Source organism: Seriola dumerili, unplaced genomic scaffold (genome assembly GCF_002260705.1).
Source record: "Seriola dumerili isolate Sdu_G_001 unplaced genomic scaffold, Sdu_1.0 BDQW01001040.1, whole genome shotgun sequence".
NCBI classification, from domain to species: Eukaryota; Metazoa; Chordata; class Actinopteri; order Carangiformes; family Carangidae; genus Seriola; species Seriola dumerili.
Window position 1 is genome coordinate 465,345 of NW_019175295.1, and position 12,388 is coordinate 477,732.

General features: G+C 44.2%; 1 protein-coding gene across 1 annotated transcript; it reads right to left on the reverse strand.

Moving 5' to 3' along the window:
• Positions 1-292: 292 nt before the first annotated feature.
• steap2 (STEAP2 metalloreductase) lies at positions 293-10,488 on the reverse strand. The gene is made up of 5 exons (XM_022766772.1): positions 10,116-10,488; positions 9,240-9,406; positions 3,115-3,642; positions 2,045-2,209; positions 293-586 (listed from the first exon to the last, which is right to left on the reverse strand). Exons 1-5 carry the CDS (start codon positions 10,483-10,485, stop codon positions 293-295), a joined length of 1,524 nt encoding a protein of 507 aa, XP_022622493.1. The 5' UTR covers positions 10,486-10,488.
• Positions 10,489-12,388: the final 1,900 nt, after the last annotated feature.

The window sequence follows — 12,388 nt, forward strand, 5'->3', positions numbered from 1 at the left end:
TGGTAAATTATTTGGAGCATATTGACAATAATATTCAGTTTGACATGTGTATGTGATATATGATGTGTCCAAACTCAGTCTGGGCAAACAGCTGTGACATAACAGCAGATCATAGTTACAGTGAGGAGTCGATACACAGGTGGACAGGTGGACAGGTGACATGAGACAGACACTGTTCACAAGAACAAACAGTCATTTGTCCTTTCAGTGACAAGTCTTCATTAGCTTTAATAAACAGCATGGCTCATGGCTGAGTATGTGGACGTCCCAGTGAAGACAGATCACATGACGATCACATGATGGTGACTCTCTCAGGTGAGACGTGGGCGGCCGAGCCCACCGGCTCCAGGCGCTGGCAGCGGTACTGACTGCTGTCCTGGCCCCGCCGGATCCGATGGAGCTTGCGGGCGACACAGGGGAGCAGCATCAGCACTTTGCCCAGGATGACGCACACCGGCAGGGCCAGGGCCACCACGAAGCTGGGGGGCAGGTAGAAACGGTAGGCCTCCTCCTCGAAGGCTCGCTTCCAGCCGAACAGCAGGCCGTGGAGGGTGGCGATGAGCAGGGCGATGTAGCCCAGAGTGGACTAGAGCAAAGACAGGGAGCAGGTCAGACACACAACTCCAGCTACACTGCTGCATTCCCATGAGACACTGTTTACTGTTATATCTCTGAGGTGTCCCTCCCCAGGGCGAACAGGACAGGTACAGGGGGGTGTGAAGGGAGAGATGTAGGGGACAGGTGTCTGCTGCTGTTCTAAAAACAAGTACAGGTTAGTTATTGCAGATTTTTTTTTTTTTTTTAAAGTATATTTTTTTGGGCTTTTTTATGCCTTTAATGGACAGGACAGTAGAGAGACAGGAAATGGGGAGGCAGAGAGAGGGGGAATGACATGCAGCAAAGGCCGTCTGATGCGGGACTCGAACCGGGGCCGACTGCAGCGAGGACTGTAGCCTCTACACATGGGGCGCCTGCTTAGACCACGACGCCCCAGTTATTGCAGATTTGAGCACTCGCTAACACCAGAGGTGTAGTGCCATTTGTCCAAGTACCAGAGCACACCTATGACGTGCGCACATGCGTGCACGGGCACAGTTAAGTTGTGGCTTGTTTCTATGGTTATGTAACCACTGTTGCTACGGCGACAAGTTTACACAGAGCAGTGAACAGTGATCACATGATCAGATGTCAGACTGACTGTATGAACAGGTTCATTAAGCTTTATGAACATTAGGATGTATATGAATTAAGACTATGCAGGTATATATTAAGGTGTACGTCCAGTATGATAAATATATACTGTATATATATATTATTACGTTTTCATTTACTGACTTGTGTCGAGCAAATGAAACCACATTGGAAACACCTCTTCAGAAGAGAAGCTAAGCTAACCGGCTAGGCTATGAAAACGTAGCTAAGCTAACAGACTAGGCTAAGCTAGCTTTCTGTCCAGGTGTAACAGACGACTCTGTCATGTTTCTGTGTAAAAGCATCACAGATACAGAAACTGTCAGAGAGTGAAGGATGAATGAAAAGATGTTTTTACTGATGAACCATCTGAGCAGCTCAGAGGCTGCCGGCAGCTACCGCCTTTTAAGGTGGAATGTTTTCCTGTGTGTTCCTCAGTGTATGATTGACGTTTGGAAATCAATCAATACACCTTAAAGGTCAATATGGAAACTGTGACCATTAGTTTCTATCAGCTCTCTACATGACAGACTCTTTAGTGATCAGATCTTCAAGCTCTTAAAAATGTAGATGATTTTCAACCTGATCATGTGACCTGTGGAGATTTTATTTCCTCACGTGGAGAAATAAAGTGGCTGAGCGTCACCTACACCATGGCCAACATGCTCAGCAGTTCCAGGCAGAAACACAGCTCTGAGAGGAGGTTCAGGTTCTTAAACAAACCTGTGGAGCTGATGGCATCAAAAACATTCTCCTTCCTGCCAGAGTCATAACTCAGTCAGATGTTCAGTCCACCTCAACTCAAGCTGCAGAACACACAGACAGTGTCAGCCTCTGGTGTGTGTGTGTGTACCTGTATGAAGCTGAACTCCCTCCAGTTGAGCGTGCTGTGGACGGAGGGGATGGAGGTGATGGCCAGGAGGGACAAGAGCCCCAGACTCATGATCCCAAAGGAGACGTACATCTCCACCCTCCACACCTCCTCCTCGTTCCAGGCGTTCTCCACATTAGCGTGGACCTGCAGACACACCGGAGTCACCACAGTCATCACCTGTCACCTGTCACCTGCAGGAGGAGGCTGGGACACAGGTCAGCTGCTTCAGCTCTGTCGAGCCTGAACAATACGACCTGTCTCAGATCTGGTTAAACACATTCATTCAGGAACATGAAGCACTGATGGTGTTCAAAACTACATTTTTATCACCTCACAAATAAAGCTGGACTCACCTTGAAGCTCTCATGAGGTCAGTTTACTGCAGAGTGTATGTAGTTAGCCTATCTTAGCATAAAGACAGGTAGCATTGGAGCTAACCCGGCTAACCTGTCTTCCTGTGCACAAAGAGAAGAGGAAACATGATGATTTGAGGTTTTAGGGAGAGTTATGTGCTGGAACAACAGCAGATCCATCTGCCTGATACTCATGTGCAGCATCCCTAGCTTTAGTGTGGGATGCCAGATCCAGTCTGTGAGAGCAGGTTTTGTTTTAGTATCATTCAGGTACAACAGTATCAAACCTGGCAACATCCCTGTGACGATAAGAAGCTGTGTCCACCTGAACTTACTGGAAGGTCTCCCTCTGCTGACAGTTTAACTGCCATAAAATATATTCATGTTGTCATCTGCTCACATCATTTATGATTTATTTTATGACATGATATATTTTCTTTTATGTGTTTTGACTCTATGCAGGACGTATTGCACTGGGACACTTTAGGTGATAACAGTTTATATAAACACATGGATTGAAGGAAAGGTTCTTTTGACTGTTAAAGTTGAAGTTAAAGGAAGTGACACTGAGGAAGCCTGAACTCTCTCTAACAGATAACAGACTGACACTGATCATATTCCTCAGCTTCGTGTGGTGGAAGTTGAAATGTGTGAGCGTCTGTGTGGACCTCATGTCGTTCCCTCCGCCCCACTGACCTGCTGGTAGGCGGTGTTGAGCAGCAGGTACCTCTCAGACCTCCTCATGGGCAGACAGAGGCTGTAGAGGACGTGCACCGCAGCCAGGAAGAAGCTGAGCAGACCCATCTGTTTGCGGCTCTGCAGCCAGCCCTCCAGCCAGTGAGGGAAGTGCCTGTACTTGGTGCCGTAGTAGAGCTGGTGGGCGGCGGCCAGCTGCCCCGCCAGGTACACCAGAGCCAGGAGGGTGATGGCAACAGTGGGCAGAGTCCGGTTCACCATCTCTATGGGGATCTTGTAGAAGTCACTCTGCTTGTATTTCACGTACGGGTGGATGATGTCTCGTACAAAAGAGTAAGCAAAAAAGAAGATGGAGAGGGCCACGGCTGCGAGGACGGGGCCCTTCCAGCCAGGAAATAACTGCAGTGGCATGTTCTCAATGTCCCGCGAAGAAGACAGAGTCCCCATGTCCACAGGCTGGAAGCTGAGCTGACGGGCCAGCTCCATGATCTGCTGCCGGGCCTCCACAGAATCACTGCAGATGAACACCTGCATACAGGGGGAAAGGTTTGTTGACAGTGATAAAAATATAGAATATTTCCCTTTAAACCTTCAGACAGTCAATTTTATTTCCCTCTGTACACAACAAAAATAATTCTCCTCTAAAGCGTTCAGTTTGATTTCCTCCCTAAATGAATGTCAGTCTTCTCTAGAGCGTTTCTGAAAACACACTGCTGCTTCATCAGGTAAAAATAAATAATCATAATATTTAACTTTATTTGTTCATACAAGAAATGCAGCTGAAAGTGAAATTAACATACAAACTGGGACAGATAATCATCATGGTCATAATTAATGGAAGATAAAATGGAAAATTAAACCCACCTGATAATAATACAAATAAGATCAAAACAAAGATTATCATCATTATCACTATTATTATTACAGAAGTGCAGCAGTGTGAATTAGATCTTGTATCAGGAGAGTGAGAGCAGGTTAAAGTTGAGGTGAAGAGATGAGGTTTTATCTGTCTTTTAAAAACACTCGGTGAGCTTCTTCTTCGGTGGTATCTGGAGGTGATGTACTCTGGGCTGGTTCTCCTGCAGCTGCTGCTGGACCTGGACCTCAGTGTTCTCTCAGGTCTGTAGTGAACCAGGGAGTTAGTGATGTAGCTCTGTCCCATTCAGGTCTTTGTGTTTAAGGAGGAGGCTAGTTCTAACTGTAACAGGAAGTTAAACTGGACTGACGTGGTCTCTCCTCTCGGTTCTGGTTCTGGGTTTAGAGTCGCACTTTAGCTGTTTCTAAGACTTTCATCACCCTGTTGAGGTGGGACCTGAAGCACAGATCTGAATCTAAGACAACACAGAATGTAACCTCAGAGTTAATCCAGGGTTGATCCAGAGCAGTTGTGTTTTGGTGTAGGGGAAGACCGGTAGGATTTCAGGTGTGTCAGTTATTGCCCGACAACAGGTAGTGATGGAGTTCACAGCTGCAGCATAATTTGGTCCAGCAGAGATGTACAGTTGTGTGTCAACATGTAACCATGGCGACACACTGCACGTTGTGCCCCGTGATGTATTAAAGTCTCATCTGTGAAAAAGGCTGAACACCTGTTGGTTCAGATTAAACACACACAGGTGTCCTCTACCTGTACCTTCAGGCACAGGTAGAACAGTCAGGTAGAGAACAGTCAGGTAGAACAGTCAGATAGAACAGTCAGGTAGAACAGTCAGGTAGAGAACAGTCAGGTAGAACAGTCAGGTAGAGAACAGTCAGGTAGAAACAGTCAGGTAGAGAACAGTCAGGTAGAAACAGTCAGGTAGAGAACTGTCAGGTAGAACAGTCACGTAGAGAACGGTCAGGTAGAGAACAGTCAGGTAGAACAGTCAGGTTGAGAACAATCCTGTAGAGAACAGTCACATAGAGAACTGTCAGGTAGAACAGTCAGGTAGAAACAGTCAGGTAGAACAGTCAGGTAGAGAACAGTCAGGTAGAACAGTCAGGTAGAGAACAGTCAGGTAGAACAGTCAGGTAGAACAGTCAGGTAGAACAGTCAGGTAGAGAACAATCAGGTAGAGCACAGTCAGGTAGAACAGTCATGTAGAACAGTCAGGTAAAGAACAATCAGGTAGAAAACAGTCAGGTAGAGAACAGTCAGGTAGAGAACAGTCAGGTGGAGAACAGTCAGGTAGAACAGTCAGTTAGGTAGAGAACAGTCAGGTAGAGAACTGTCAGGTAGAGAACAATCCTGTAGAGAACAGTCAGGTAGAACAGTCAGGTAGACAACAGTCAGGTAGAACAGTCAGGTAGAACAGTCAGGGAGAGAACATCAGGTAGAGCACAGTCAGGTAGAGAACAATCAGGTAGAAAACAGTCAGGTAAAACAGTCAGGTAGAAAAAGTCAGGTAGAACAGTCAGGTAGAGAACAATCCTGTAGAGAACAGTCAGGTAGAGAACTGTCAGGTAGAGAACAATCCTGTAGAGAACAGTCAGGTAGAGAACAATCAGGTAGAAAACAGTCAGGTAAAACAGTCAGGTAGAAAAAGTCAGGTAGAACAGTCAGGTAGAGAACAGTCAGGTAGAACTGTCTGGTAGAGAAAAGTCCGGTAGAACAGTCAGGTAGGGAACAGTCAGGTAGAACAGTCAGGTAGAACAGTCAGGTAGAGAACAATCAGGTAGAGGTAGAACAGTCAGGTAGAACAGTCAGTTAGAGAACAGTCAGGTAGACAACAGTCAGGTAGACAACAGTCAGGTAGAACAGTCAGGTAGAGAAAAGTCAGGTAGAACAGTCATGTAGAACAGTCAGGTAGAGAACAGTCAGGTAGAACTGTCTGGTAGAGAAAAGTCAGGTAGAACAGTCAGGTAGAACAGTCAGGTTCTCTGTTGTTGTTGTTACTGTTGTTGTTGTTACTGTTGTTATTGTTACTGTTGTTGTTACTGTTGTTATTGTTACTGTTGTTATTGTTACTGTTGTTGTTACTGTTGTTGTTGCTGTTACTGTTGTTGCTGTTACTGTTGTTGCTGTTGCTGTTACTGTTGTTGTTACTGTTGTTGTTACTGTTGTTACTGTTACTGCTGTTACTGTTGTTGCTGTTACTGTTGTTGTTACTGTTGTTGTTGCTGTAACTGTTGTTGCTGTTACTGTTGTTGCTGTTACTGTTGTTGTTACTGTTGTTGTTACTGTTGTTACTGTTACTGCTGTTACTGTTGTTGCTGTTACTGTTGTTGTAACTGTTGTTGCTACTGTTGTTGCTGTTACTGTTGCTGTTACTGTTGTTGCTGTTACTGTTGTTGTTGCTGTTACTGTTGTTGCTGTTACTGTTGTTGCTGTTGCTGTTGCTGTTACTGTTGTTGCTGTTACTGTTGTTGTACCTGTTGTTGCTACTGTTGTTGCTGTTACTGTTACTGTTACTGTTGTTGCTGTTACTGTTGTTGTTACTGTTGTTGCTACTGTTGTTGCTGTTACTGTTGTTGCTGTTGCTGTTACTGTTGTTGTTACTGTTGTTGCTGTTACTGTTGTTGTTATTGTTGTTGTTACTGTTGTTGTTGCTGTTACTGTTGTTGCTGTTACTGTTGTTGTTACTGTTACTGTTGTTGCTACTACTGTTGTTGTTACTGTTGTTGTTGCTACTACTGTTGTTGTTGTTGTTGTTACTGTTTTTGTTACTGTTACTGGTGTTGCTACTACTGTTGTTGTTACTGTTTTTGTTTTTACTGTTACTTGTGTTACTGTTGTTACTGTTGTTGTTGGTACTGTTGTTGTTACTGTTGTTGCTGTTGTTACTGTTGTTGCTGTTGTTACTGTTGTTGTTGTTGATACTGTTGTTGTTACTGTTACTGTTGTTGTTGTTACTGTTTTTGTTACTGTTACTGGTGTTGCTACTGTTACTGGTGTTGCTACTACTGTTGTTGTTACTGTTTTTGTTTTTACTGTTACTTGTGTTGCTGTTGTTACTGTTGTTGTTGTTGATACTGTTGTTGTTACTGTTACTGTTGTTGTTGTTACTGTTTTTGTTACTGTTACTGGTGTTGCTACTGTTACTGGTGTTGCTACTACTGTTGTTGTTACTGTTTTTGTTTTTACTGTTACTTGTGTTGCTGTTGTTACTGTTGTTGTTGTTGATACTGTTGTTGTTACTGTTACTGTTGTTGTTGTTACTGTTGTTGTTGTTGTTACTGTTGTTGGGACTCCATCATTCAAGAGACCAAATGTTTCTTTGCTCCACTGGACAAAGGAACTCACACTCCACAGTTCCTCACCGTTCACACCTGGGGACGACCCTTCCCCCCACGGACCTTACTGGCCAGCCAGTGTGGGTCAGCGTGTGACATGTGACCCCCAAGGGTGTCACCAAACAAAACCAGATCTCTGGCCCTCTTCTCGCTCTCTTCTCCTTTGGCTTGCTCTGGAGAGCAGCTCCAGCTCTCTCCTTTCAGTTTTTCAAAGGGCAACAAGGTCCGAGCCCAGGTCAGCCCTGCTACCTGAGAAACCAGCTTTCTCGCCAGCCCGCTACCAGCAGCCTGCAAACTCTCTTCTACTCAACAGCAGCGACCTGCTTCGGATTAACTGTGTCACGACCTGGCTCAAAGCCATGACAAAAACGAGGAGACGTACGGTTTCCATAGCAAAAGCAACATGATTTTATTACAAACAATATAAAAGTAGGAAATTGGACCATAGTCAAACACTAACTAAACTAACAAATAAATTAACTAAACCAAACACAAGGCGCCGAGGGATCGCGGGCGCAGTCGTGCAGCCGTGCCAGGTAGGACCCATAGTCATGCAGGTCAGAGAACGTGTGAGGAGTAATGCCGGCTTTTATATCCTGTGGACTGGCCAGGTCCACCCAGGTGTGGCAAGCCCCACCTACGACCTGTAGGAAAGGACAAGACAACACAACACAAAAGAAACCAACACAAAACCCAACAGCAGGCCCTAGAGGCAGGAGGCCGTCACAACTGTGAGTGAACCAAGTTCTCTTCAGAATCAGCAGCTACGACACAAGGCCAGCTGGTTTTCCAAGCAACAGGAGTCTGTAGCAGAGTTAGCATGGAACAGCTAACTCTGTGAGGAGAAACAAAGGCGATAACTGCAAAAGTAAACACAGCCAGACAGGACTTTACTCACCAGGAAATCTCCTAACTCAACTGGACTTTAACACCAAACACTGGAGAGGACCTCTTTGCTGGTTTCCAAGGACTGGGTAACGTTAACTGACTGGGCCTAACCTTTCCCCAGCACAGCATAGCACCGCACAGCATTGAACTAAGCAGCAGAAGTCTTAACTTTGTTAATGTACTTGTTGATTGATGTCTTGTTGTTGTAATGTTTGCTTGGTTGTGGTCAGTCATACAGTTAATCAGGTACCGTATGTTCACACACATAGTAGTAGTCTCAGCTCTAGAACCTGCATGAAGCTAACCACCCCCCTCTAACCTGGTACCTTTAGATTACATGAGCTAGGGCTAACAAAGAAACTCAACCTTCCCTCCACACAACCCAGGTGGTCCAGCGGCCATTTGAGTAGTTTCTTTGTTTACCGCCATCTTGTGTAGTCTTCTTTGTTCAGATCATGTGGTCACAGTGACCACTTTGAATCGGCCATCTTGCCTTTGTTTGTGTCCTCACAAACACACACACAAACACACACACACACATACACACACCTGTATATACTAGATCAGACATTGTGTTTTACTCTGCTCCATTGTAAATAAATGCCTTTAAGTATAACTACTGGTGTGTTTAATGTTGCACAAGCGTGAATATTGCCAACCTCTACTTTGTAGAATTCCAATCCTTCAACTTTAACTTACTGTTGATTTGGCAGTTTGGTTATAGTTAGTAAGCTAATTGTTAATCAGAGTTCCAGATTAATGGTAATAATTTGAGACTAAAACCATATTGGCTATTTTGCCTATTAGTTTAGGCTGGTGCCCCGTGAACTTTAATTAATTTTAAAGTTATTATTTAATATTAATATTTTTAATATTAATATTTTCTTAATTTATGATAGCCAATAAATTGATAAACAACCAAAATTCAACACATAGTTGGTGTCCAGCTCATGAGGTAGAGCTCAGACCTAACACTGTTTTGTGTTGTTGTTGTTGTCAGGTATGTGTGATAGGTGTGGGTGTACCTGTGTGCTGGCATCCTTGGGGCAGCTCTGCTGCATGGCCCAGGCGGAGATGACGTTGAAGCCTTTGACCACGGTGGAGTCTGGCAGCAGGGAGGACAGGTACTCAGCGTTGGATTCTGGGTACTGGTTCACCCTCCTGTTGTTACTCACGTCCACCAGGATCTTTCCTGTAGGAAACATACGAGTCTGTAGATTAATACATTGAATATACATTAAAGTGCAGCTGTACATTAGACCTCTGAGTCTGAGGGAGTCTCTGCTGCTGCATGAACAGTCAGTGTATTTAAATGAAAGCATGTCATCACATATGTATGATCTGCTTCAGTACGGCCACCAGTCAGAACTACACCATCACCTTCATGTTGCTCTGTCTATAGGATGACTGCATCATTAGTGCAGTATTCATTAATATATACAATCTAAACCTCATACAAAATGTTTGAGCTGCAGCTGTTAGCATCAATGTCTGAGACACAGAAAGAACCAGAGAGAAAACTAATGAGTCCACACTGACAGACTCTGTCCCCACTGGTCCTCATGTGTCCTCTCTTACACACTGTGTATACTGATATATCTATACATCCTGTCACAGTGGATCTACACTGTCAGAGAGCAGACACATCTGAAGCTCAGCGGAGGTTTTAACACTGAAGATCCTCAGTGTGACTCAGACCCACTTTACCTGCAGCTCAGGTTCAGGTGTTCACTCTCATCACAGGCTGTGATGAAATCACTCCCTCTACAATCACTGTACAGTGAGTGTGACGGGAGGAACCTCCTCTCCTGCAGCAGCTCGGTGGACTGGGAGGATCCGGATCCTGTGACCTGCTCTCAGTGTGTCTGTGTAGTTGTGTAGTTGTGTTGTTGTGTTGTTACCTTCCAGTAGATGTTTGAGGTCCCACAGGACGGAGTAGTGCTCACGGCGGATCGCCAGGAACACAACGCTCGCCTTCCCCACGGCGTCCTCATGGTGCGTCACGTCCACCACGTGAGGAAACGACTGGGCTGCCAGTTTGGGGTGGCGGCTGCCTACCACCACATGGAAGCCACAGCGCAGCAGGCGGAGCGTCAGACACTTGGCGAAGTCGCCGGAGCCCAGGATGGCCACTGCCGGCTGACAGGCGGCGCCCGCGTCTCCGATGCCGTTCTTGGTGCCGTTGGGCAGGAAGCAGGCCTGGGGATGGTGAGAGGGGCAGTGAGAGGAGGAGGAAGTGAGGAACACAGGGCTCCGGCTGTTGCCCATCATAGAGATGGAGTCCATCCTTCTTCTCACTCTGTGGTTCACTGAGAGGACGACTTCACTGAGGGAAGAGAAGGACAAGCGGAGCATTGATTATTCATCAGCTCTTGTTCTTGACGTCCTGATCAGACTGACTCTGCATCAGCTGATCCCTGTGGTTGTAATTAGCACCAATCATAAAGCAGGTCGTCACTGGTTACCACTAACTGGACACATAAAGATGATGTCATCAGTCAGAGTCCGTTCTGCTCTGGATTATTATAACAATTATCTATTAATGACTTATTAACAATAATAAATGACTTATTAACCAATCAGAATCTGCTTATAAAGGATTTATAAATATTTATAACTAGGTTATTAATTAGGTTTTATCCAAAATTATAACTGGTGAAAGGAGCTTTATAGTAACTCATTAATAATGATGATATGTTTCACACTTTATAATAAAGCTTATTTACCAGTTTTAAATGGTAGTCAACAGATTAATGAGTAATAATCATTAACTTGCTCTTTCCAAATAGTGATCCTGCATCAATGTATGAAAACGGTTATAGCTTGTTTATAATAGTTTATTTATGACCTATAAAGTGTTAACTGAATTATTAACCTGATTATAAAACATTAATAAATCCTTTATAAGGGTTGTCTGATTGTAAAGTGGAACCCAGAGACTTACCACAGAATAGCTGTCAAACCAAAAGCTGCTCTTATTAATTACTTATAACTGATCATCAGGCATGATTAGAGGATTTATTAAACATTGATTAAACGAAATTACAACGTATAAACTCATTAGAAAGTGGCATCAAAACACAGGCCCTGTGTGTGTGTATGTGTGTGTGTGTGTGTGTGTGTGTGTGTGTGTGTGTGTGTGTGTGTGTGTGTGTGTGTGTGTGTGTGTGTGTGTGTGTGTGGTGGTGGTGGTGGGGGGGGGGTAATAAAGGCCGGTGTGTTCTACATTGCTGACCCCTCCTCTCCTGCAGCAGCTCAGTGGACCGGGAGGATCCGGATCCTGTGACCTTTTCTGACTGAGACCTTGTTCCGGTGAAGGACGCGGAGCGGCAGCTGCAGCCTGTCCGCACCTGTAGCGCTGCAGCACGGCGGCCGCTGCCGCTGCTGCCGCTGCTAACGAGCAGCACACTCAGCGACATGACGACACGCTCGCTCACAGAGATGAAGAACACACAGAGGGACGGTGTGCTACTCACCTGTCCTTCACGTGGACGATGTGTTCACGCAGAGACGTTGACCAGTTGCTAACTGTCCATCCTGATGCTGATGCTGCTGCTGCTCAGCCTCCGCTGTCTGAACACATGCTGCGTTCACGTCCTGTCGGAGATAAGAGGGGCCCATACAGAAATGGAATATATGACATATATGTCACCTACATTAATATCACATATATACATCCTCTGGATATATAAACATATACGTTTATAGCATAGATGATTTACCAATAGTAAAATTGGTGTATGTACAATAATAAAAATATCTGTATGATGAATTTTTATATGGTGTTATGTGTTGCGTAAAAACAACATACAATTTAAATTTCTATGATTATGGATATTTTTCTTGCCTTTTAATGTCTATCCTATCTATAATAATAATAATAATAATAATAATAATAATAATAATAATAGGTTATATATAATAGCTACAGGCTTTAGATGGATATATATTTATGTAACATATGTCTAAAAATAAAATCATACATACATTAACATATGGCTGGACATATAAGTCAATAGGTCTTTTATCCCATTATTATTTAAGATATGTTATATTGAGATATATTTGATATGTGCATATATTTCATATATCGATATTCAATATATGTACATACATTAAATTTGCATATGGGGTGCTTCTCAAAATAATGTGTTAGCATAGCATGTAGGTAATG

What these genes read in the sequence shown, in the direction of transcription:
- steap2 (XM_022766772.1), bottom strand. Translation starts at nt 10,485, where the DNA reads ATGATGGGCAACAGCCGGAGCCCTGTGTTCCTCACTTCCTCCTCCTCT. An exon ending in CCTCAAACATCTACTGGAAG is followed by an intron (nt 9,407 to 10,115) that starts GTAACAACACAA and finishes TGTTTCCTACAG; the next exon opens with GAAAGATCCTGGTGGACGTG. An exon ending in TCAACACCGCCTACCAGCAG is followed by an intron (nt 2,210 to 3,114) that starts GTCAGTGGGGCG and finishes GTGTGTCTGCAG; the next exon opens with GTCCACGCTAATGTGGAGAA.